The sequence below is a fragment of the Onychostoma macrolepis genome, chromosome 19, assembly GCF_012432095.1.
Source record: "Onychostoma macrolepis isolate SWU-2019 chromosome 19, ASM1243209v1, whole genome shotgun sequence".
NCBI classification, from domain to species: Eukaryota; Metazoa; Chordata; class Actinopteri; order Cypriniformes; family Cyprinidae; genus Onychostoma; species Onychostoma macrolepis.
The window spans coordinates 23,163,366-23,189,943 of record NC_081173.1 but is presented as its reverse complement, the minus strand read 5'-3'; the positions used below and the strand labels follow the sequence as shown (position 1 = coordinate 23,189,943).

At 37.0% G+C, this 26,578-nt stretch overlaps 2 protein-coding genes across 7 annotated transcripts in view; both read left to right on the top strand.

Moving 5' to 3' along the window:
• kmt2ba (lysine (K)-specific methyltransferase 2Ba) overlaps nt 1–8,540 on the top strand; it is a 44,489-nt gene extending 35,949 nt beyond the window's left edge. For 2 of the 6 annotated variants that reach the window (XM_058752702.1, XM_058752700.1), the window contains exons 29-37: nt 902–3,317; nt 3,679–3,783; nt 3,864–3,982; nt 4,096–4,224; nt 4,330–4,582; nt 4,682–4,789; nt 5,550–5,633; nt 5,783–5,912; nt 6,038–8,537. In XM_058752702.1, the coding sequence (XP_058608685.1) occupies nt 902–3,317; nt 3,679–3,783; nt 3,864–3,982; nt 4,096–4,224; nt 4,330–4,582; nt 4,682–4,789; nt 5,550–5,633; nt 5,783–5,912; nt 6,038–6,313 (3,620 nt within the window). In that variant the 3' untranslated portion in view covers nt 6,314–8,537. Of the gene's footprint in view, nt 1–901; nt 3,318–3,678; nt 3,784–3,863; nt 3,983–4,095; nt 4,225–4,329; nt 4,583–4,681; nt 4,790–5,549; nt 5,634–5,782; nt 5,913–6,037 lie in introns of all 6 variants that reach the window. The other 4 variants (XR_009267183.1, XR_009267182.1, XM_058752701.1 and 1 more) reach the window with 4 other exon arrangements.
• A 1,359-nt stretch (nt 8,541–9,899) lies between these two features.
• On the top strand, nt 9,900–15,773 carry si:rp71-15k1.1 (uncharacterized protein LOC322393 homolog). The gene is made up of 18 exons (XM_058753980.1): nt 9,900–9,998; nt 10,119–10,184; nt 10,339–10,477; nt 10,563–10,667; nt 11,255–11,329; nt 11,442–11,498; nt 11,669–11,752; nt 11,910–12,002; nt 12,148–12,243; nt 12,330–12,422; nt 12,507–12,593; nt 12,858–12,962; nt 13,189–13,338; nt 13,435–13,542; nt 13,727–13,807; nt 14,743–14,829; nt 15,007–15,102; nt 15,263–15,773. Exons 2-18 carry the CDS (start codon nt 10,133–10,135, stop codon nt 15,330–15,332), a joined length of 1,578 nt encoding a protein of 525 aa, XP_058609963.1. The 5' UTR covers nt 9,900–9,998; nt 10,119–10,132; the 3' UTR covers nt 15,333–15,773.
• Nucleotides 15,774–26,578: the final 10,805 nt, after the last annotated feature.

The window sequence follows — 26,578 nt, the reverse complement described above, 5'->3', positions numbered from 1 at the left end:
ATGGGTACCGAGAACCGGTATTTTTTGTACCGATACGTAATTGGGTCAATACCGGATTACCGATAAGCTTCAGGACAAACGATACAGTTATCGATACTTGCGTTGTTTTATCTCCGTATACTTCAATGTTAACGACGAATTAGAAGCTGCCGCTTGTCATTTTTCTTCACTGAATGATGTGGCCGACGTTTGCTCGACGTGCGTGTGATATCCATGCGCATGTGCGGTGTGTTTGTGTGCAATCAGTCATCGTGGCAAGAGTGAAACGTTCAACAATGTGGACTCACGTTACAAAACTAAGCGACACCACTGTCAGATGCAATATATGCAGTAGTGTAATAGTGAACAAAGGAGGCAACACTAGTAATATAATGAAACATTTACTAACAAAACAACATATACCTCAAGCAATGCGCTGTATTTAACGTTACTATGTCTCCCAGCTCCAACTGCAACTCGTGAGACACATTCACATCAAATGTTGATTCAGCGGTATAGTTACACTCACGAGACACTGCACTTATTCGCAATCACAAAAGTACATCATTTGCGTATGCTAAAGCCTTGTCGGTAAAACATTTTATTCACGTGCTGTTCTGACGTGCGCTTATTCAGAGCGCGTGTTAGACCTGAAGCGTGCGTACACTAAAAGGCCGGTCAAACAGCACATGGCTACTTAGTAATCTTATTTAGCGTCTGAACCTAACTTTTCAGGTTTCATCACAGTTTCAAAGATTAATACTAAATACAGCTAAATACTTTTGAATATTAAACTATGGGTTTGGAATGACATGATGCTGTGTAAATAATGATAGAATTTACATTTTTGGGTGAGCTATCCTGTTAAGCCTTGATTATTCATAATGAAGTCATACATGGTTATCTTAAAATTCCTTCTCAGGAAATGCTGTATCCACATCCCATCACATTTTAACCATTAGTGACTTTGATGAGACACGACGTGCAACAAGAAGACTTTCCACACGTAGCCGAAATGCCTCTCCTCCCCCTGTTGTACTGTCAGGCCCAATGGCTTTGCGATCAGGGGGCACGATTCACCCTAGGTCGCTTTCATTCAGTCCCCCTGTCTCACCACTTGGTGCAACCGAGAACCTCATGAGCTCCACCTCACCTCGACGAAGGGGGAGGCCTTCCTCTTTGTCTCCCTCTAGCATCACCTCAGGACCCTCTCCTCCACAAGCAGCTCTACGAAGTCCCTCTTCCACCTTACGTTCATCTGTCCGCCACTCCCCAAGACATAAACAGCCTTTCAAAACCACACAGCATAAGACTGATGAGGTGGTTCAAGAGGTCTTTGCCTTGTCGGAGGAGGCTGCAGGCGCACCAAGCCACAGAATTCCTGCCTCATCCGACAAGTCAAATCAAGAACTGCTCTCTGCACACTTTGATCCAGACACAGATGTGGCAGTGGCCTCAGTATTAAATGCAAAGCTTGAATTTGATGAGGCTTTGCTCAATGAAAATGTAGCTCTGGACTGCGACCCTCAAGGTGGTGAGGGAGATGCAGAAGAAGGAGCCTGCAGATTCAGCACTGGCAGGAAGGACTTGACTTCAGAGATGCAAATGGAAACAGATGATGATCATTATCTGAATTTCTCTCGCACAGTTGTGGTCCGTGAACCTGCCAAAGAATCTGCACAGGCAGGTCTCTCTGTCATTCCTAACTCAGGGTCCATCTCTCAGCTGGATGGAGCTGACAATGACTCGGAGAGTGATACAGGCGAAGCCAATGCAGACGATGATACTCAGGAAGTAGGAAGTAGTTTTTGTAGTCAGGATACTGAGCCATTAAAGCGCACTGGTCCAAACAAGTGCAGAACCCTTGGCGACAGGCAGCTAGTTTGCCCAAGATCACCTATTGCAAATCCACATACAACAGATTCTGTTGATCAGAATTCTCAGCTAGAGACTCAAAACATGGACCAAGTCTGTGAAGAACAGGAAATTCAGGAAGTAACTTCTTTACAAGATGGTGGAAACCTAATTATTGATTCTGAAGTATCCAACGGACAAGAGTCATTTCCAGATGAACTAAAAGCAACAACCCCCATCCTTTGCAAAGACAGTGATCTTGTTACGACCCAAGAAGTCGTCTTGCTTGAAAATGAATCAACAGAAGGTTTGCAGGAAGTGTTCTTGGATGACACCAGTGGGAATTTCATATCCGCTGTTGATGGCAGAGTTTTGGACTTGACAGAAAATGCTGCTGGTCCTGTGGCAGCAACTCATTCCTCACCAGTAAACAAAGATGAACCTGTTTTGAAGAGAATTTTGTCACCTGTTGAGAAACCGGCGGCCGCTGTGCCAATGACTAGTACTAGAACAATTCATCTTGTTGCACCAGCTGCACTCACAAAAAGACGTTTTGTGACCATACAACCTGGCTCCGAATCCAAACCCTTCCATATGGCAATGCCTGTTGCCAACTCTCTGCCACTTTCCTTGCCTGTCAGTGTTGTCTCATCTTCTCCCACCATTTCTGTTGCACCACAAGGAACTCCGCTTGCTCCTGCTTCGGTTTTAATAAATGGTTTTGGAGCTCTGCCTAAAGAAGCCACTAAGGGTCGTAAGATTGCCATACGCATTGCCCCCCCAAAACAAGTGACTGGACAGTCTCTGCCCCAGTGTTTACCTGGTACGCCCCCTACACCTCAGGTTCTTCTGGTCAACCGTGCAGGACAGATTCTAGTGAAAAACCCTCAGACTAATACATACCAATTACATAGCTCTAATTCTCCCTCGTACACCCAAATCAGCCAGATTGCAAAGATAATCCACAGTAATGTTCTCCAGCGACCTGTCCCTAAGGTTACAGTGATACCAGTGCCTCAGGGTAGTCTCAGCAAAACCACACCAATGCGTATCATATCTTACAGCAGCAACAACAGAGCAACACCACCAACCCAGGTGCTAATCAGGAGGATTCCTCAGAGTTATCCTGTAAGCCAGTTGCACAGCATCAGTCCGTCGATAGAAAGAATTGGTTCGATTTCTGAAAGTGGGCAGAAGGAAGTGGCCCAGGAGATAATCGACAAAGCAATGGCAAGTCACCGTGATATAGCAAGTCCCACTGGCATGAGCCCTTCCCAGCTCCACCTCGAAAAACGCCCCTCTCCTGAATCAAAGGATTCATTCCCTGGGTTTCATCTTCGGACTCAACCCAACATCTTGTCCCACTCCAGACCTCAAGTCAAGATCAAGAGAGTGTCTTCAGTAACTGATCGAATTGGTGTGAAAAGATGCCGTACAGACTTCTTGGACCAGATGGGTCCTTGTTCCCAGGATGACCACAGCAGGTATGGTCAAGTTGTTGATCATTATTGCAGATTATTTTTAGAGACCCGGGTTATAGATGGGAATGTACAGTTTTTTTCTGCATGTTAACAGTCTGTCAGATGTTACAAAATAATTATATTGTTTTGTGCAGTAAAAGGTAACCGTGTTGTGAAAAAGTATTTACACCCTCACTGAATTTTTTATTTTTTGGCATTTTAAAAAGAAAAAAGTGACTTTACATTAACAAAAATACAGTTTTATTGGTGGACCTGCCCTCTAAACCAAAGCCTTAAGACTGACTAGTCATTAACACAACTAAAAATGTCATTTTGAAGTTTCAAACTAGATGTTATTAATTTTTAGATGGTATTTTATGTTTAGATCAAACCGGGTTAGAATAAAGGCCCCAAGTATAAAGGATGTGCTCGACTTTGACGACCCTGATGTTGGATCTCTTGACCAGCCAAAGAATGATGTAAAGGAGAGGTCAGTGCTGATGACTTAAAATCACATTTACTTGTGTTTTACCAAAGATAACCATAATGTTTTCTTTTTCCTCTTTTTAGAATTACTCCAAATGAATCAGAGCCCACTTCGGTGCAGGGAAATGACACACGGGACAGTGCTAAATCTCAGTGTATGAGCTACAAACATGGTGATTCCTCAGACTGGGCCCCCTATGCAGGTGAATATGAGATATTGTGTTACTTTAGAAACATTTTAGGTGCTATAGCTAATTCAGTGAATTTGAACTGTAACAGAGGTTTTGAAAGTTCACTGCATGTGTAATTGTTTCAGGTTGGAGTTCAGATGAGGACTCTCCATCACCAGGCAAGCAGGATAAGTGTGCCAGTCAGTATCTGCCTCACCTGCGCTTCCAGATTACCAGTGAGGATGGCTTTAGCGTAGAAGCTGACAGCATGGATGGTCAGTATTGATAAACCTTGTAGTTACACTGTTATAAGAATGTGAGTTTCTTCCTTTCACACTTTGGCACTTTATTATATATTTCCTCTATGGTGTTTTTTTCAGTGGCGTGGAAGGCAGTAATGGATGGTGTACAGGAGGCACGGGTAGGCTGTCGGCTAGAGCAGTTTCCCTTCAACAGGGTAAGCGGTGCTAGGGTTCTGGGTGTCCTCCACGATGCTGTGCTCTTTCTGCTGGAGCAGCTGCAGGGTGCTTCTCGCTGCCAGAAACACAGTTTCCGTTTCCACCAGCATGAAGTACCGGAAGAAGAGCTGCCAATAAACCCAAGTGGCTGTGCCCGCGCAGAGGTCTATGTGCGGTAAGTATCTGTGAACTCATGTATGCCTCACATATGACTGAGTTTGTTCCATTCCAAATGTGGAAATCAAAAATTTCCTTTCTCCCTCCCCACACACAGAAAATCTACCTTTGATATGTTCAATTTCCTGGCATCGCAACATCGTCAGCTTCCTGAGTCAAGGCCATGTGATGATGAAGAGGATGACGTTATGTTAAAATCCAGCAGGTTAGACACTCGGCAACATGTTTGGAAAAGTTCACCCAAAGATTAAAATTCTGTCATTAATTTCTCACCCACATGTCATTCCGAACCCGTAAGACCTTCGTTCATCTTCGGAACACAAATGAAGATATTTTTGCTGAAATCTGAGAGTTTTCTGACCCTGCATTGATAGCAATACAACTGACATGTTCAAGGCCCAGAAACGTAGTAAGGACAACTTTAAAATAGTCCATGTGACATCAGTGTTTCAGTCATATTTTTATGAAGCTACGAGAATACTTTTTGTGTGCAAAGAAAACAAGTCTGACACGGAAGAGAAGAAATTGTTGAATAAAGTCGTTATGTTTGTTTTCTTTGTCATAGCTTCATAAAATTAAGGTTGATCTGCTGATGTCACAATGATGTCCTTACTAACTTTCTGGGCCTTGAATGTGGTAGTTTCCTTGCCGTCTATGCAGGTTGGATTTCATCCAAAATATCTTAATTTATTTTTCGAAGATGAATGAAGGTCTTACGGCTTTGGATCGACATGAGGGTGAGTAATTAATGACAGAATTTTCATTTTTGGGTGAACTATTCCTTTAAATTTATTTGTGCCATTTAAAATAAGATTTAAAAAAGATAGATGAAACAAATTTCATGTTATTAACTATAATACCAAAATAATAGATTTTTTTTTTTTAAGTATGTAAAGTCAGTGCATTACTGGTGCTGTTAACATTTTTTGTGACTCATCCTGTTATTTTGACGACTTTGACTTTAGACGAGCCACAAGTACGGAGTTGCCAATGGCTATGAGGTTCAGACACTTGGAGAAAACCTCTAAAGAGGCTGTGGGAGTTTACAGGTAATCCCTTCCCGATAGATGCAGAGTATTGCAGCATAAAAACTAGCTGTGTAAAATCGCTTAACAAATCTCATGCCAATAAAAAAGATGGAATGAATATAACTTTTAAGAGCAAAAGTAATTGGTGCAATTCATTATCTCCATGACAGGTCCGCTATACATGGCCGTGGTCTTTTCTGCAAGAGGAACATCGAGGCTGGAGAGATGGTGATCGAGTATGCTGGCAACGTCATCCGCTCAGTTCTCACTGACAAAAGGGAGAAGTACTATGACAGCAAGGTAAAAGTGAATTCTCCCAGTTTGATGCACAGTTTTTGCTTAAAAATCTCTCATTTATCCTCTTGCATTGCAGTGATGTTGAATTCCTAATCTACTGTCTGTTTCCTGCCTCTCTTTTCTCAAAGGGCATCGGGTGCTACATGTTTCGCATTGACGACTTTGATGTGGTGGACGCCACCATGCACGGAAACGCAGCACGATTTATAAATCACTCTTGCGACCCTAACTGTTACTCAAGAGTCATCAATGTGGAGGGCCAGAAGCACATAGTTATATTCGCCCTACGGAAGATTTACCGTGGAGAGGAGCTCACCTACGACTACAAGTTCCCCATTGAAGATGCAAACAACAAATTGCACTGTAACTGCGGGGCCCGGCGCTGCCGACGCTTCCTGAACTAAAACAGGCATGTTTACTCAATGGCAAATGGGCGGGGAAAGGAGGTTTAGGAGGGGATATTTTGGTATGGGTGGCTATTTATGAAGGAAGACACTCATTACAGGCGCTTAATGATGCGGAGATGAATTTATTCTGAAGGAACCAATATTGAGATTGTTTAACAGGGTGTGTAGCCTTTTTAGACCACCAGTACATCTTGATTGGTTACCTCCTGCGAGTTATATTTCCTACCCCAACATTTGACAACCTAGTAATGTCCTGCCTTGAAGGCCATTTGCTTGATTCAACAATTAAAAATCTTGACCTCAAACGAATACCCTTTACTTAACTATTTCACCTGTCCTTATGCTACTTTGTCCCAGCATGCCTTTCAAATCTTGCCACTGGTGGCTGGTAATGCAGTAGATCTATTCTGGAAGGATCCTTTAGTGTCAGAATAAATGTACAGAGGTTTTCATAGTGGAGGATACCCTGAAGTCTGAAAGGGTGTGATTATTTTTGCTACTGAATCAAGAGGAATTCCTGATTTAGGTCGTCCTCAACAGCACCTTAATAATCTTTGCTCTTTTTTTTTTTGGAAATGTAAACACTGTACATATTCTCCAGAACAGATGTACTTTTTAGTCAAACCATGAACAATCTTGCCACACAACCTAGTTTCTAACAGGAGCCTTTATGTTTCCAGAACATTGATGTTTGTATATTTCTGAGTGTTTTTTCTTTTTCTTTTTTTTAATGAATGCGTCACTTATAACACACATTTTAAAACCAAATTTAACACCCTTGACTGGCACATTAATTTAAGTTGGAGTACCTTTGCTCTGAATGCATATACGGACTGTTTTACAGCATTCTGGGTCATGTACAGCTTACCATTCTTCAAGACTTCACCCGAAGCCCAATTTTTTGACAGACTGGTTTTAAGAACCCACTGTTTTTATGTGCTTTTATATCTTGAGACCAGTCTTTTGGGGGTCAATTGTAATATTCTACATATTAGGATCACTTGTGTAGTGTTAAAGATGTGAGAAATTCCATTTTGATCGTCAGTGCACAAGTATTTAAGGAAATATTCAAAACCATACTCATGAATGGTGGCTTCAGCTGGAAACAGCTGACGTGCTGCTAATAGCCATGTGTCTTCTTTTGATACCCTTCCTCTCGCAGCACGTTTAGACCGACTCTCATCTCCATTTGGGTTGACTACCTCAGTACATCAGTGACAGCTAGTAAGTTACAGTACATACAGTAGTATAAAGAATGCTGGGATAATCCCACACTAGCTTTGATTTTATGTGACTGTAGGGGTTGTTTGTTTCATTTGTTTGTTTTTCCAGAGAATTCCCGGATCCCTCTTCCCTCATGCTTTTGTACAGAATTGAAGTGTGCTTATTATTAAAGATGAAGACTGCGGCTTGATTCCATCACTGAACGTGATCCCACTCAGAGTGAATCTTTGTATAAAGTTGTATACAAGAATTTCTAGATCTGTTAAAATTTTCTACGCACTTTTTTTTTATTTATGATGTTCTGTATGTAATAAAGATACAAAAATATTTGAACAAAGAACAATCTTGATTTTTTTTTGTTTTTTTGTTTCAAATATTTGAAGTAAATGTGAAATCTAAATCGACCGCTGTATACTTCAATAGAACAATTCAATTTTTCAGAGAAAAAAATGCCTTTAATTTTGCATTTAAAGGATACTTGATTTTACCTGAAAATCTTTTTGGAAATTGTTTTTGGCTTTTATCTGAGCATTTGTAAGGTTGAATTATTCAAACACAATGTCAATTGATCAAATTTATATTACGTTTGATGTAAAAAGTTACTTCATTAATAGAATTAGATTTACATTTCACTTATTTATTCACCATCAGCGTATTGCCTAGAATCATTCAGTCAGCTTTTATATTTGTATTTTAATAGTTCAATAAGATTCTTCTTTGACATGCCTTTGTAATTTTATGTTAAGATATTTATGATTTAATATCTTGAGCATTTTTATAACTAGTTCTGAAAAGTTACGTTTATTGTCTGTTATAATGAAATGGATCATGCAACACCATTTATAAAATATATTTATTATTTTCACATCAGCAATTTACAAATTCCGTACAGTTTACAAGTAGACATTCTTTTCTAACCACCCTTCCTCCCCGATCCCATCCTCATTAGACAGAACACATAGTTGGACATTATTGCGAGGCACTGAGCTGGTATGTAAGATAACCCCCATAATAATAGAGATAAATACCGGTAGTAGTAATCAATAAGGAAAAATTAAAGTCGAGAAGGGTTACATTATCACGTCTGCATTTTCAGCCAATGTAACATCCAAATTATTCATGTATGCAATAAATCTGCCCCAAATCTTTTCAAACATTGATGCCTTTTTTTTCAGATTAAACATTATTTTTTCAACAGGCACATAGGACGAAAGTTCTCTAAGCCATAAAATATGACTTGGTGGTTCTTCTGATTTCCATTGTATAGCTATACATTTCTTTGCTGCTATCAGAGCCATCTTAACTAAACGTAAATTCTTCCTTTGATCAAGTTGAAGAATTGATTCCTCCCCCAATAACAAATCTCGGGTCAGATGGAAGCCTAACATTAACAATTTTGTCAATAGTTTGTATTATATTTCTCCAATAAGTTTCAAGTTCAGAACAACTCCAAAACATATGCAATAATTTACCAACTTCTGTTTTACACCTAGGGCAACGTTCTGAATATGAAATGCTGATCTTGTGCAATCTTTCAGGTGTATAATATACCCTATGTATAATATTGAACTGCATTAATCTATGCCTACTGTTAAATGAAAACGATGAAGCACTTTCACATATAAGTTCCCAAGCATCTTGTTCAAAGTTACATTCCAGATCTTTTTCCCATTTAAGTCTTGAAGATGATGTGTCCTCCCCATACAATTCAATAAAATTAACATACATGTAAGACACAAAACCTTTAGATCCTTTTTTCTCTCTAATAGTATTATCTATTGGAAGTGAAGAGAGGGACCTTAAATGACCTCCTTGTATTGTATTAATATAGTTTCTCACCTGAAAATATTTGAAGCAATGTTTAACAGGAAGAGAAAACTTTGTTCTCAATTGTTCAAATGTCATTAGAATGTCTTCCTCATATAAATCTCCAAACACTTATATTCCCTTTTTATACCAAAATTGTGTTATCCCATCTCTTAATGCCTCAGGAAGAGATGGGTTACAGTGAAATGGAGTGTTGTCATATAATGATAGTAGCCAATTATATTTTTTCCTGATCTCAAACCCCAATTTGCAAGAGTGTCTAATGAACCGCCTTCGTAACACAAGCCAGGGGGATGAATAGGGCCTTATCTAGAGGTATTTCCCCTGCATGATATCTTTCTAAACATGCAAGAATTGAAATTTACATGCTCACATATTAATAATAGGAAGAGGCTCCTTTTGTCCAAGTTTTCCTGTGGAAATTTGATCTGAATTGACACCATCAGTAAGAACCAATGGACAAAACATTCAAATATTAACAGATAAATGTTTGTTTAGTCCCGCCATACTCTTCTGCCCTACTGTCCCGCTCACTGTTGAAATGTACACACATTTACTCATGAGCATGTGATGACCCATATAAGCAACAGTCAGACAGTGAGGGCTATTTCGTATGCACAGACTCAAAAAGGTATTGTTCATCGCTTCAGTGGTCAATGATATTCAGTACAAAATAGACATCCATTGACTTTGGTTTTCTGAATCTTTCATGGAATGCATAGTGCTACCTCTCTTTTTTCCTGTCTTACAGCATAAAACAGAAACATGAATAAGATTTTGGCCATCTTAAGTTTGACTGCATTTCTCTGCTGCTGTGGTATAGTAAAAAAAAATTCCTGTCTTTGTGGTACACTATTTAAACTGAAACTACATTTTATTAGACAAAAGTTCTGGATGAATTGGCTTTGTCTTTTGTGGTAGCTAATACTCGTTCTGTTTCTCTGACGCTGTTTATGATTCTGTTTTTGAAGGTGTGCAGAGTGCTGAATCATATGATGACTTAAGACGACAAATCCTCAACTCTGGGACTGTAGTCTTTTTAGACTTCCTGGAGAAAGTCAGAAACGCTACAGAGAAATTAGTGAGAGATGATCAGTTTAGAAAATCGAGGTAAGATCAGCTATGGATTATGCACTGCTATTGAATTGTTGGTTTAGCCGTTGCCTGGTCATAACCTTTTTCTGTAATTTTACAGGATTTCTATCCAAGGACACATGAAAGCCTTAAGAGAGTTGGCAAAACCACTGAAAAATACTGAGGATGCTACAGAGAGCCAGGATAATTCAGCTATATCGCCACGGTATAATTATAATAACATACTTTATTCTGAGCTCATGTCAAGAACACGATTCACGAAGGTTCAAAAGTTTATATATATGCTTAATTCTTAATAAGCTGTGTTGTCATTTGGATGTCTTTGTGATAGTTGTTAATGAGTTCTTTGTCCTGAGCATTTAAACTGCCTGTAGTTCTTCAGAGAAGTCTTCCAAGTCCTGCACATTCTTTGGTTATTCTGCATCTTTTGCGTATTTGAACCCCTTTCAACAGTGACTGTATGATTTTGAGATTCATCTTTTTACACTGACTATATAAAAGTATTCACAATAATAAACAAGAAAATACCAGTAGGAATGCAGTGTTCTTCATTTACGAAAAAATACTATTTCAGCTTTAAATAAGGTCTAAAAAGACAATAGTGTCATTATTCAGTTTGATTTAGTTCAGTGTTGTTCAATAACAGTGTGGATGTTGCAAAGTTAGTGTCGTCATCCAGCTTAACTTAGTTGAAGTTTTTGGTCTCATTCACTAGTGACAGTGCAGTTAAATCAAAGGTATTATGGAAATGTAATTGTAATATATTTATAGCTTCTGTTCTTTGATTCACAGGAGACTTTTTACGTTAATGGCTGGTGGTACATTTGCGGCAACGATCCGGCAGGTCTTTGACAAGTTTTTCTTTCCGTAAGAGCTTTATTATCTTTACACAAGACATTAATGGATCTCGTTTACCTCTAACCAGTTCTCTGAAACCCATGAGTAATGTATTACCCACGAATGTGCTTTTCTTCTACAGGTATATGAAGATTTACCGTAAGACCTTAAAAAACGAGACGATGGCAGACATCTGGAAGTAAGCATGTGTTCACTGAGAGTTGACAAACTCTAGTGTTGTTTTGCCAAAGTTCTGGTCAAAAATGTGTTTGTGCATTGAACATAATGGCCTTACAAATCCACCATCCATGCTATGTGCCTCTCAGATTTTGCTCATAACTTGATTTATTCATGTGACTTGTTTATTAGAGAAGTGGAGTCGTACTATCTTCCAGGAGCTCCTCCAGTCTACAGTAAACCCATGCAGTTCTTCAGTCACCTTCTGGCTAAGGCGTATGACCTCACTACACCTTGTTTAATGCTGTATTTAATTTATCTGTATGATCATATTTTGTAATGATTAGCATGTATTTATATACATTTTACAAAGTAATTTTACTTTTTAAAGTGCAGGGTATTAAAAGGTGACATTGTGTGTTTCTGGCATCAGGGTGGTGAAGTCCCAGCTGGTGAACATGCTTGAAGCTGGGGTGGATACTGTTATGGAGATTGGAAAAGCAGATTTTAACCAACTTCACAAGGAGTAAGAGCTGTTTAAAACCATGCTGTTAGAGCTCAAAGCAACTAAACTGAATTATTGTCCTCCACATTTAGAGTATTGGTCTAAAATGCATCCATAAGCCCATTACATTGCATGTCATTTTAACCACACCTTATCTTGTCCAAAGCGGGCAGATGGTTATGGATCAGATCAGACAGAAAGCCTTTGAAATTTCAATTTTGGAAAGACAAAAAGAAAAGAATGATTTCCTTATATCATTAAGGTAAAAACCTTTGTTAACTACAATGCTGTACTTAATCTGTTTAAAAGACATCTCTAAATAACTATTTAACTTTTTCTGTTTCCTAGAACTGCATCTGGACTGATTGTTTTTTACTGGGATAAGGTTTTGGAACACACTGAAAGCCCATCATTCCATGCAGAATACTTGGATTCAATGAAGTAAGAGTACAGTGCTGCACAAATGTATGAGAATATGAAGTAAAATGAGCATTAAAGAAAATCTTTGAGTTTTGTGTGTTACAGGCAATGGGCAGAGCTAACCGAGTTGAAAAACTCAAGTGAAAAGTATCATGTGCTTTTAGACCCAGATACAAGGCGCGGTTTTTTGAAGTAAGGAAGAAATATACTCAGAATGTGGAATATTACAAATGTCATTTAAATCAATGCATAATTAATCCTCATTTTTTTCATGCTACTAAAATGATTATCTTTAGAATCACTTGAACCATAATGATCCACTGTTAGTATGTTAGATCCTTAACGTGAATAACTCTTGAGCTGAATTCTGTTGAATGTGGTTCAATTTTATTTTGGAGGTTTTACTCTGCATTGTATCATTCATCTGTCATTTATCATTCCATTTTTCTTTTCTAGTTGGACTGAACTTAATTTTGGTAAATTCTTTGAGGCCGCAGCCCAGGAATATTATAATCGTGGAAATGCAGCTCTTGGTTTGGACAGATTCAATCAGTCCAACTGGTAAATCTCATTTTAAACTTTGTTTGAAATGAAATGAAACATCACATTATTTATGGTGAATGAATATGAAACCACATATCTGACACTTCATGTTCATGCAGTTCATATAGATATATTTCATAAACATCTGACAGAACTTAATACCTAAAGCAATGTTAATGACTGATTAAAGGTTTAAAACAAAAAAGATCCCTGAATTTTTTTTTTTTTTTTGCATGTTTCACAGGGCTGTTGTCAAAAGCACAGTTGTTTACTCTCTTCCTGTTTATGAAAAACTGTCTGAAGTCGGCTTTGGGATTGCTGAAGTCAACAGGTTTCTTCACAAAGTTAACCACATAACGCTTATTCTTGAAGGGAACGATATATCCTCTAACAGGTAAGAAACATAAAGCGTCTGTGTGAGACTCATATTTGTTTACTATGTAAATATTAAAATATTAAGACTTTTTATTTGTTCTTTTCTGTCTTGCAGACAAACCTTTTTGGAGTTCTGCATTCGTGGCATTTTGTATGTACTTACTCCAGTCATTAAAGAGGAGACAACCAAAAGCAAAGATAACCAACTATTACTGCCTTTGCGGTAAGACAATGTAATAAAAAGCCTTCATGAAAATCATTTTGAACCAGTAAAACAGAATAAATTATCTTTTTATGTTTGTATTTTGTTGATATATTTGTCTAGATTAGAAGGCTATTGTTTTGCTCTCTTGATATAATGCATATATAATCTATTCCTCTTCAAAATCATTGTTTGTTTGCTATAGAGTAATTAGGACAGTGGTCCTAGAGTTGTGGAGGTCTTTTCTCCAGTTTCAAAATTACGGAAATTTTCAGCAAATACAGAGGTAAGAAATGTCCTTTTATAGAAATGTCCTTTTGTATTTTTTATATATCCGCTATCCAGTGTGATGAGGTTGGAAATCTGGTGAACTGCCTTGTTCTGAGACACTCCAAAATCGCTCACTCGTTCACTCGTTCACTCATTCACTAATCCCTTTTTAGTGTAAGGCAGATGAGTGGACTATATCAGAAGGAGTGAACAAAATGAAGTGAACGGATTCGGACGGTGACGTGTAGGCTACACTGTGCATGAGACTTGGCTGTTGCAAAAATATCTTATTCACATATGTACTTTTATATTAAATATAAATAGCAATAACACTTAAAATGACTTTATGTTGTAATCAGCTTTGTGGTTTCATTGATAGTATATTATTAATTTGTTTTGTAGTGCTTATATGTTCATAATCATTAAATACTATTAAAATACTGTCAACGAAAATAAACTCACATTAACACGTTCATAATTTTCTGTATTTATTGTTTGTAGTATCTTGAAACTCTCCCGAGCAGTGTTTTTGCACACAGATAAGATGACAATGGCCGTAGAGCGTTAATTTGACATCAGAATGAATACGCCACCAACGAACATTTTTAAATATCCACCAAATTATCATCATTTTTGTAAATTAAATGGCATCTCTCATTTAAACTCACCCGCTCTCTCTTCAAGCTCGTCGGTTGTACACTCGAAATCAGAATGCATTGTGGGTAAAAAGTAGTGAACGAATGTAGGGAATGAAGTCGTTCACTCAGAATTCGGACAGCACTACAAAATAGCTGACACCCGATATAGTGCACTATATAGTAGATAGGGAGCGGTTTCGGACACAGCTACTATGTTGGCTGAAATTTAGCATGTTCTCGTGTATGATTTTTGTTCATTTATGAGGAGAGCAATCAAACAATCAATCAATCTGAATTTTTTTTTTTTTTCCAGCAAATGGAATGATACGAAGAACGACATCATTAATGAGTTATTGAAAAGTAACGCATTTACTCGAAAGCAGCTTGAAGAAGCACCAAAGTAAGGAAAGATCAAGTTTTGTTTTAAGGACAAGGATTTATTTGTTAATATATGGCTCTATATTGGACACATCAGACATGTTTGTTCTTAATTACCGTTTTTGGTTTAATGAATTCAGCTTTGTTTCATCTTTTTAAAGTTCATTTGACTGGCTCTTTTTGTTTTTCAATTATAAAGAAACTTTGTTGAAGCCATTCACCGGACCCTGGAGAAACTGAAGCAGTATACTGATCTTGTTGATGGCTTTGATGAAAGGATCAATCCAACTTTTTTGTAAGCTTATAATTTTCTTACCATATCTGCATTTGAACAGAAACTATATCGAATGTCACATTTTATGTAAATAAAAGATTGATAATAAATGTCAGTTTATATTGCAAGTTCATATTATCAAGTACAATCAATAAGCTTCACAATATCAATTGTTCCTCAGAGCCTTGGAGCATCATGCAATGCATCAATATATCATGTTTAATGATGTCTGGGACCTGCTGTTGGAGTAAACTCTCTATATTTGAAGGCATTGTCAAGATTGCAACAGCTGGCAATGAACAGTATTATACCAGCAATGTATTAACTGTACTTAACTAAGATGCTGTTATTGCATACCTGCCTCTTAAAGAATACTAGGATAATTGCATTGGTGAACGTTGAGTAAATCAAATTCCACTCTATTTGTTCCACTGTAATGCTTTGCTTTGATCAAAAACATGATTTGTTGCATTTCTTTTGATTTGTTATACATTTTTATCCTCCAGCATCTGAAATGTAAGAAATAATTAAATGATAGATCACAACAACTAGATTTTACTCTGATATATATATATATATATATATATATATATATATTTCTATTTCTATATATTTCTATATATATTTCAATTTCTATTAAAGTTTTGAAATTCTTAGTAAAGTAGGACTTATCTGAATAGAAGCTTTTAATAAAGAAAATAAAAACAGCAAAGTCTTTTGATCTCATTGTTGGCCAATTTTAATTCCCTTTATTTGTTAATATTCTTGCCAAATATTGTCTGAACAATGTACTTATTGAAAACTACATAGTCTAAATATTGTCACAGGGTGTCGTCGAGGCCAGGGAAACGCAGAGACGAGGAACGAAGACTTTATTAGCAACCACATAGACTTACACTGGACAATAAACAAGATATGACAATCTAAGACGGAACACTGAGGTCAGGGAACACAGGACTTAAGAATACTAGGAGACTAGGAAATTAACTACACAGGGCTGGGGACTAATTAACAAAACAAGGACAGGAACACCAAATATGGTCACAAGAGGAGGGGAAACACATGACGCAGAGACACAGTCTGACAAATATACAGGTGCATCAAATTAGAATATCGTGAAAAAGTTAATTATGTAACTTATTTCAAAAAGTAAAACTTTCATATATTTTAGATTTTTAAAAAAAAAAAATTTATTTTGTTGATTAGAGCTTATAGCTGATGAAAGTAAAAAATGCAGTATCTCAAAATATTAGAATTATAACATTTGAGTTTCAATAAATGATCGTCCCTGCAGTATAAATTCCAGGTATCTCTTGTTCTTTGAAACCACAATAATGGGGAAGACTGCTGACTTGGCAATGGTCTAGAAGACAATCATTGACACCCTCCAAAAAGAGGGTAAGTCACAGAGGGTCATTACTGAAAGGTGTGGCTGTTCACAGAGTGCTGTATCAAAGCATATTAGGCAAGGCAAGGCAAGTTTATTTATATAGCACATTTCATATACAGTGGTAATTCAAAGTGCTTTACATAAAAGGAAGTGAAATAGTCATTAAAAAAATAATAATAATCACAATAAAAACAAAGTGATTTAAAAATTGATTTAAAAAGAATTTAAAACATTTAAGAACAGAAAATGATTATACATAGTGCAATCAGTTCGGACGTAGCACAGTGCTCATTCAACAAATGCACAGCTAAACAGATGAGTTTTGAGTCTGGTTTTAAATGTGGCTATTAAATGCAAAGTTGACTGGAAGGAAGAAATTGGGATGAAACAAGCAACAGGGATGACCACAAGCTTGAGAATGTCAAGCAAAGCCAATTCAAACACTTGGGAGAGTTTCACAAAGAGTGGACTGAAGCTGGAGTCAGTGCATCAAGAGTCACCACGCTCAGACATCTTCAGGAAAAGGGCTACCAAGCCACTTCTGAAACAGAAACAACGTCAGACGCATCCTACGTGGGCTAAGGAGAAAAAGAACTGGACTGTTGCTCAGTGGTCCAAAGTCCTCTTTTCAGATAAAAGTAAATTTTGCATTTCATTTGGAAATCAAGGTCTGGAGTCTGGAGGAAGACTGGAGAGGCACAGAATCCAAGCTGCTTGAAGTCCAGTGTGAGGTTTCTGAAGTCAGTGATGATTTGGGGTTCCGTGACGTCTGCTGGTGTTGGTCCATTGTGTTTTATCAAGTCCAAAGTCAATGCAGCAGTCTACCAGGAGATTTTGGAGCACTTTATGCTTCCATCTGCTGACGAGCTTTATGGAGATGCTGATTTCCTTTTCCAGCAGGACTTCAGCACCTGCCCACACTGCCAAAAGCACTTCCAAGTGGTTTGCTGACTGTGATACTACTGTGCTTGATTGGCCAGCCAACATGCCTGACCTGAACCCCATATGGAATCTATGGGATATTTTCAAGAGAAAGATGTGAAACAGCTGAATCAACAATACAGACAAGCTGAACGCTCAATAGTGCCTCAGCAGTGCCACAGTCTGAACGCTGAAGTGCCTCACTGATGCTGGAGTTTGTGCTAAACGAGCCCCGACCAAGTATTGAGTGCATAAATGAACATACTTTAAAGAACTTTAACTTTTCTGTTTTGCAAAGAAAGAGCTTCCTGTCTGGTCACAGCCAGAGGATGAGAGTGGGCCCACATACATCTATGGCCCTTAGTCTCAGCACTGGCTCCCCACAGGGCTGTGTGCTGAGCCCCCTGCTCTACACCCTGTATACCTACGATTGTACCCCTGCTCACCACAGTAATACCATCATCAAATTTGCAGACGACACCACAGTGGTGGGGCTTATCACAGGGGGGGATGATACTGCTTATCGGGATGAGGTGGAGCGGCTGACAGTATGGTGTGGAGAGAATAATCTGTTACTCAATACCTCAAAGACCAAGGAGGTCATCATTGACTTCAGGAGGAAGAAAACAGATATCTCGCAACTGTACATCAGGGACTGTGTGCAGAGGGTGTTGGACTTACGCTTTCTGGGAGTCCACATTGAGGAGGATCTCACCTGGGGTGTGAATACCTCTGAGCTGCTGAAAAAAATTATATAATAAAAATTTTATTATTATATAAATGCATTTTCCCATTATAAAAAGAAAATAAACACTTGAATGCACTGCCTAAAATAGACTTATTTTTGGCGATGTTGAATTTTTAAGAACTAGAATCATTTGAAGAATTATTCTAAGTACTTAGAAAGTAATTTTTTGGTGTTGTTCTTTGCTAAATTCAAATGGCAACTTTTTTAATTTACAGAGAAGTGTAAAGCCTAAATAAAAGATTAGCTATTACACATTAAATAGCAGAAGGAATCTCCACACATGAAACTATGAATTTCTAAAAAGTGTTTAGCTAACAACACTATAATCATTTTTGCAACAATAACAACCAGCTGGATGTACATTAACCCTAACCTGACTACTGTAACAATTTGACATTTAGTTGTAACCCTGTGATTACACACCTGACTAATAATGATGTTGTACTGTTTTTCAAATACTTATAAAACATACTCAAGGATTGATTACTTTCTAGTCTCTAGCACTCTTGTCACGAATCTGGTCTGCACTTCCGTTCATTCACCACCAGAGGTCACTCGCTCACCACATGGACTTTCACACCACACATCACAATGAACTCCATTTCCCATCATTCATTGCACTGATTGCACACACAGCTGTAGGCACTGAGCACACAGCATCACTAATCACACACACTATTTAAACCCTGGACTTTGTTTCCCTCCTGGCCGAGTATTGTATGTGTTTACCGCTCCCCTAGCCGTAGCAACTCTACAGAGCCCGTGTTTCCTGGATTAACCCATACCGTGTTTCTGTTCAGTTCCTGTATTGTCCTGCGTTTTTTCTGTAACGGGGTTGACGAGACGTGAGACATGCGGATCCAAATTCAAGCTTTTATTTACAGGCATGGTCATAAATACAGGCAGGGTCGAGCAATGGCATACAGGTATGGCAGGGACAAGACAAAGAGTAATCCTAGGGCAAGCGAAGGTCGACGATGGGCGAACAGTATCCAAAAGGGCAAGGCAGAGAGATAATCCAGGCAAGGGAATAAACGGAGTCCGAACAGTGAGACAGGGGTAAATACAGGGAAACACAGACTAGAAAATAACAAACGTTCCGTAAAGCAGCTGACACTAGGGGAGTGAAAAACGCAGGACAATACAGGAACTGAACAGAAACACGGAATGGCACAGAAAGGGTTAATCCAGGAAACACGGGTAGAAATAAACACAGGAGAACAGGTAATGCAAGACTAGGATTACTAACAAGGGCTCTGTAGAGTAGCTACGGCTAGGGGAGCGGTAAACGCATACAATACTAGGCCAGGAGGGAAACAAAGTCCAGGGTTTAAATAGTGTGTGTGATTAGCAACATGATCTCACAGAATTCCGTGTAATGTTCACGGACTTAATTAACCTCCGAATCTGTGGTGGCATCACGGAATCGACGAAAATTCCGTGATGGGCTCACAGAAAAAAATCCGTGATGGGCTCACAGAAGTGATACCAATGCAAGTCAGTGACAGGCATCAGCCGTGCTCCATGCACGGAAACCCTTAGCATCAATATGCCGACGCGATACTGGGAAATTTATCGTCATCATTATTGTTCAGAACTGGGTAGGTTTAGGGTAGGGGTGGGGTCAGGTACTCCAGTGAAAGTATAACTGCATCGGAGTCGCTCTTTTTACGTGGTCCGATGCAGCGCTGGTGTTGAACCAGTGAATCCGTGCATGGACCACGGCTGATGCCTTCTGTGAGCCCATCACGGAATTTTCGGCGATTCCGTGATGCCACCACAGATTCGGAGGTTAATTAAGTCCGTGAACATTACACGGAAATCTGACTGCGGTCAAGCCAGCCTCCACTTTGAAAAACACGGTCATTCTAGCCGCCACGTTATTTTGTGTTGCGCGCATATACAAGGCGTTGCGGTAATAGCGTGTAAAAACATCTGGCATTCATTTATTGAGCCAGTTTCTGTCAATAATGAAAAACGAATGAACGAATATATAAATGAACAAATAAATGAAATCAATTCATTTAAAATAATACAAATGTTTAAAAAACGGTCTGATAAAACGAAAACGTTGAGTAATATTAAATGTAGAATTTCCAAATAATATGAAAATACCTCTCTGATGAGAAACAACAAAATAAAAAACAAAAGCCTTTCAAAACTTGCATATAACCACATTTATCTGTATATTCAAATAGTTATAAAAAGAAAACTCCCTGTTTCCAAACACCAGTTTCAATCCAGTTTCAGGACTGTCTGATGATGCATTACATAATAAAAGCCCTCCAAAAACTCATATTCTACCTGTTCTGCCTGTGATTTTGGATGGCTCTAAAAAATAAACTCTCTGGTTTCACAGACCAGTTTCAATTCAGATTAACAGTTCACTTCCCCAGGGTGTCTCTCAACCAGTTTCAAGACGATCTGATGTTGCATTACAAAATAAAAGCCTTCCAAAAACTCATATATGACCAATATTCTATTTGATTTTGGATGGCTCTAAAAAATAAACTCTCTGGTTTCACAGACCAGTTTCAATTCAGATTAACAGTTCACTGCCCCAGGGTGTCTCTCAACCAGTTTCAAGACGATCTGATGTTGAAGTACATAATAAAACTCATATTCTACCTGTTCTGCCTGTGATTTTGGATAGTTCTAAAAAGGAAACACCAAGTATTAATTTTTTTTAAGGTAAAGTATGTGAAACTGTTTATATATATATATATTATATATACAATTTTACGTACTTTACCAAAAAAAAAAAAAAATTATTGTAACATGCCTCCGGTGAGTTTTGACCGTAGCACATAGCAACTCCCATTAAAGTCAGAGTTTCAGATGAAGTGGTAATTTTTAAAATTTCCTTCCATTTTTTTTTCAATAGAAAACTACCAAAGCACACCATAGGGTTAAATGTTTCAAACAGCCGTTCAGATTTTATATTGGCAATGGTGTTCAGCACAGCGCCAAAATACTTAAATACTTAGACCTAATAAGCTATTTATTTTCATTTTTTTAAATATTTTAATCTGTATTTTATGTTAATTAACATTAGTTAACATTAGTTCATTCATTAATTAGCATAAACTGCCAATGAAAAATTGTTCTAAGCATTCACTAATTTTAATTAATTTCAACATTTAACACATTAACAGCAAAAGTTTAACTTTATTATTTAATGAACCTGAGCTAACATGAACTAACAGTTGTATATAAGTTGAATTTATCTATATAGCACCATTTACAACAGCAGCATCTGACCAATGTGTTTTACAGCATCAAAAATAAGTAATAAATATAACAAAGTAAATAAAAAAGTAAATAAAGTCACAGCTAAAACCCCAATTACATTAATATTATAATTGGAAATAATTAATATTGGAATAATATTATAATTATTAATTAATCATTTTACTCAATTATCTGGCCAGAAACATACTTGAGTAAAAGTAAAAAAGTACAACTTTAAATTTTACTCATGTATTAAAAAAGTAGAAGTACTTTTTTTTCTGACAGACATTCAGAAGTTTGGTTAAAGGGAGAAAACTAAACAAAATGCAATGACACAGGTTAAACAAGTATATCTAGTGCAACAACAACAATTAAAATGCAGCACAGCGGAACACAGACAAAAAAATACAGGAAAGGGATTAAAGGAAACTCCATCCTTTCCACCCTCATGCCATCCCATATGACTTTCATTTATCAGATGAACACAAACTAAGAGTTTTCGAGAGAAAAAAAATCACGTGTATGGGACATCCAAAAATGACACTTCAAAAACTACACAAAGTGAATATGACAGTAACGCATGCAACCCGTTAATGAATCAGTGTCTTCTTAAGTGAAATGATAGGCTTATGTAAGAAGGATTCAAATACTAATATTTTAAATTTGGCCGTCGTGTTCACTTTGTGTGGGTTCTGAAGTGGTTCTGTTTTGCATTATCTGGACTAAAAATATGTGCTTGTGTTCATCTTAAGAAAGAAAGTCATAAACATCTGGGATGACATGAGGGTGAGTAAATGATGAGAGAATTTTCATTTTTGGTTGAACTATCCCTTTGAAGAGCAAGATGTGATGCAGAGGCAAGAAACATATTCCAAACAGAATACTAGAATGTGTTGAATTAATGAGGAGAGTCATAGAATTAAAACATACAACATTAATGTTTTGAAAGGCCACTTTTTTGTGTGTTGTTAATCTTTTAATTATTTATTTGGGGCTTTTAGAGTTTTTTTTTTCCTCAGCAAATATTGATAAATAATTATTTGTTACTATTTAGATTAATTAATGAGCAAATCATGTAATTATTAAGATAAAAAATAAAATAAAATTGACAGTCCTGACAGTCCTACTCAATGTGTCATATAATGACATATTATAAATACAACGTATCCACTACCTGGTGAGAACATCAGTAAACAAGAATTACAATTAATTTAGCAAAAAATGCTTATTTAAACACTTTTGGAGATTTTTAATTAAGAAAATATTTCCACAAAAATATTAATTAAATTAAATTATTTCAATTCTCATCACTGATTTTATTTGCACTCAATCTTGTGCATTCAGCTAATATATTACACAGCTAATGGCTCTATAAAACAGAACAAATAATGAATAAACATTTTTTGGGAAAATGCAACTTTGCTACATCAATATGCTTCCTCGGATTTGATGGTGAACTTTTGAAGCCAGACATTTACCTGATGAAAGTCATAAATGAAGTAGAAATATGTGTGCTTGATGCGTGAAATAATGATCATTGGTTCTCACATCAAGCACGCACGTTTGAGCTTCCGTTTATCATATGTAATGTGCATAAGATAAAATAAAAATGTAATGTACTTTTCAAGATGAAATAAAATTGTAAGGAGTAAAAGTACTGTTTTTCTTCAGAAATGTACAAGTAGTCAGTTTAAATTGTACTTGAATAAAGTACAAATCCCCCAAAATAATACTTAAGTAAAGTATTCAAGTAAAATTACTTTACATTTATATATTATTTTACACCTCTGCAATACAATGAATTACAGTAATCTAAACATGATGATATAAAAACATGAATTACTCTGTCAAAGTCTGGAAAAGAGAAGAAAGGCTTGATTTTAGAGAGAAGATGGAGATGAAGGAAACAGGATTTAACCACAGAATTTACTTGACTATCAAATTTCACCTTACTGTCAAGCAAAAAACCAAACAAAGTTTTTAACAAGGGTTCTGGCTTGGGATGTAACAGAGTCATTACTGAGATATTTTAATGGAATGCCACTAGGGAGACCACAAAAGTATAATTTCAGTTTTCTTTTCATTAAAGTAGAGAAAATTTAATGACATCCAGATTTTGATATCCTTCATACAAGCCAACAAAGTATAAAAGTTGTTGTTATCAGAGCGTTTAAGTGGCAAATAAATCTGGGTAGCATCAGTGTAACAGTGAAATGAGACACACTGCTTCCTAAAGATGTAGCCCCAAGGGAGCATATACAGAGAGAAAAGTGTTGGAGGAAGTATTGATCCCTGTGGGACCCCCCAAGGGAGGTTAGCAGCTGAAGACATGTGGGTGCGTAGTCGAACTGAGATCCTCCGGTCCTTTAAATAGGATATAAACCAACCTAAAACATTTCCTGTCAAGCCCACATAGGACTTGAGTTGGGCAATGACAATATTATGATCGATCATATCAAATGCAGCAGTAAGATCTAAAAGCACTAATACAATACTATCACCCTGGTCAGTTACCATACAGATATCATTTAACACCTTTAATAAAGCTGACTCGGTACTATGAAATGTTCTGAATTTAAGCAAAGAATAATAATTTATTAAGATCATATTGTAAAGTGTTACCTATTGTTCTTTATAATTCTTTTGCACTTTTTTTTTTTTTTTTACTTTATACATTTGTGTATTGCTTTATTGCATTTAAATGTTCAGTTCTTTTTGTTATCAGAAAATAATTATTTAAAAGTTTTTTGCAACTAAATATATCTATTGTGATAATACCCTATAATGTGGTAAAAGCTTTAGCAATTATCGCAACATGAAAATTTGAAAAATCACATGCCTGGTTTAGACAGACCACTTTCACTTTAGATTGACAGCCTACCTCATCAGTGTCACTCCCACAATGTCAGGACTGTCTATTGTATAATTTCAAAATAAAAGCCATATAGAAACTCACATATATGCAGCTTTAGCTATCTATTCAAATTGGCTTAGAAGTTTCCAGTGACCACTTTTACTTCACATTGATAGTACATGTGATCTGAATGCCACGCACACAATGGCAGCACTGTTTGATGCAAAATTACAAAAGAAAAACTAATAAAAATGTTTTGACTATCAATTCAGATTGCTATAAAAAGGAAACTCCGCTTTTCACATACCAATTTTACTTCAGATTGACCGTACAGCATCTCAGAATGTTGCTGATGTCAGGACTATTTGATGTACAATTTTAAAATAAAAGCCCACTAAAACTCACATATACGCTGTTTTGACTATTTGTTCAGATTGGTTTAAAAAGGAGACTTCCTGTTTTTACAGACCACTTTCATTTCAGGTGGACAGTACAACTCTTAAGAGTGTCACTCACATAATTTCAGGACTATCTGATGTTGAATTACAAAATAAAAAGCTCATATATTACCATCCAAAATCAAATAGAATATTGGTCATATATGAGTTTTTGGAAGGCTTTTATTTTGTAATGCAACATCAGACAGTCCTGAAACTGATTGAGAGACACCCTGGGGCAGTGAACTGTTAATCTGAATTGAAACTGGTCTGTGAAACCAGAGAGTTTATTTTTTAGAGCCATCCAAAATCAAAGACAATACTGGTCATATATGAGTTTTTGGAGTGCTTTTATTTTGTAATGCAACATCAGACAGTCCTGAAACTGGTTGAGAGACACCCTGGGGCAGTGAACTGTTAATCTGAATTGAAACTGGTCTGTGAAACCAGAGACTTTATTTTTAGAGCCATCCAAAATCAAAGACAATACTGGTCATATATGAGTTTTTGGAAGGCTTTTATTTTGTAATGCAACATCAGACAGTCCTGAAACTGGTTGAGAGACACCCTGGGGAAGTGAACTGTTAATCTGAATTGAAACTGGTCTGTGAAACCAGAGAGTTTATTTTTTAGAGCCATCCAAAATCACAGGCAGAACAGGTAGAATATGAGTTTTTGGAGGGCTTTTATTATGTAATGCATCATCAGACAGTCCTGAAACTGGATTGAAACTGGTGTTTGGAAACAGGGAGTTTTCTTTTTATAACTATTTGAATATACAGATAAATGTGGTTATATGCAAGTTTTGAAAGGCTTTTGTTTTTTATTTTGTTGTTTCTCATCAGAGAGGTATTTTCATATTATTTGGAAATTCTACATTTAATATTACTCAACGTTTTCGTTTTATCAGACCGTTTTTTAAACATTTGTATTATTTTAAATGAATTGATTTCATTTATTTGTTCATTTATATATTCGTTCATTCGTTTTTCATTATTGACAGAAACTGGCTCAATAATGAATGCCAGATGTTTTTACACGCTATTACCGCAACGCCTTGTATATGCGCGCAACACAAAATAACGTGGCGGCTAGAATGACCGTGTTTTTCAAAGTGGAGGCTGGCTTGACCGCAGTGAAATACGTGAGATCAGGTTGGTGATTAGTGATGCTGTGTGATCAGTGCCTACAGCTGTGTGTGCAATCAGTGCAATGAATGATGGGAAATGGAGTTCATTGTGATGTGTGGTGTGAAAGTCCATGTGGTGAGCGAGTGACCTCTGGTGGTGAATGAATGGAAGTGCAGACCAGATTGGTGACAACTCTGTTGTCTAAAATAGAAAGATGCTGGTATGATAGTATTTTACTGTCTGACCATGCTCCAAGTTCACTCATAATGCAGTTTAGTAACTTAAAACCTACTCCATTTAGATTTAGATTCCAAACATGTTGGCTTCAAAGTTCTAAATTTGTAGATTTCATGGACAAAAGACTAGAGGAATATTTTAGTATTAATACAGATCAGACAAACGCTTCAACTAAGTGGGAAGCCTTTAAGGCTTGAGCTACACAAGAAGCAAATCCAAAGAATATTATAAAAAATTGGGAGACCTTGATCAACAAATTAAAGAATTGGAAATTGGAAAAGGAAAAACTTTTTGAGAATAATTACCCCGAGAACAAAAAAAAAGCTTACTTCATTAAAAGCACAATACAACGAGCTGACTAGTAATAAAATAGCCACAAACTTGATGTGGTTAAAACAGTCCTACTATGATCAAGGTGAGAAACCTGGAAAGCTATTGGCTTGGAGAATAAAAAAGATACAAACAAATAGGGCTATAAATTCTATTTTGCTAGATGATGGACAAACATTGACAGATCCATTGGAAATTAACAATGCTTTTAAATTATAT

Bases quoted from the DNA above. Each gene is read 5' to 3' on its own strand.
- si:rp71-15k1.1 (XM_058753980.1), top strand. From the start codon at position 10,133: ATGAATAAGATTTTGGCCATCTTAAGTTTGACTGCATTTCTCTGCTGC. The intron at 11,499-11,668 runs GTAAGCATGTGT...CTTGTTTATTAG, and splicing joins ACGATGGCAGACATCTGGAA to AGAAGTGGAGTCGTACTATC. The intron at 12,244-12,329 runs GTAAAAACCTTT...TCTGTTTCCTAG, and splicing joins GATTTCCTTATATCATTAAG to AACTGCATCTGGACTGATTG.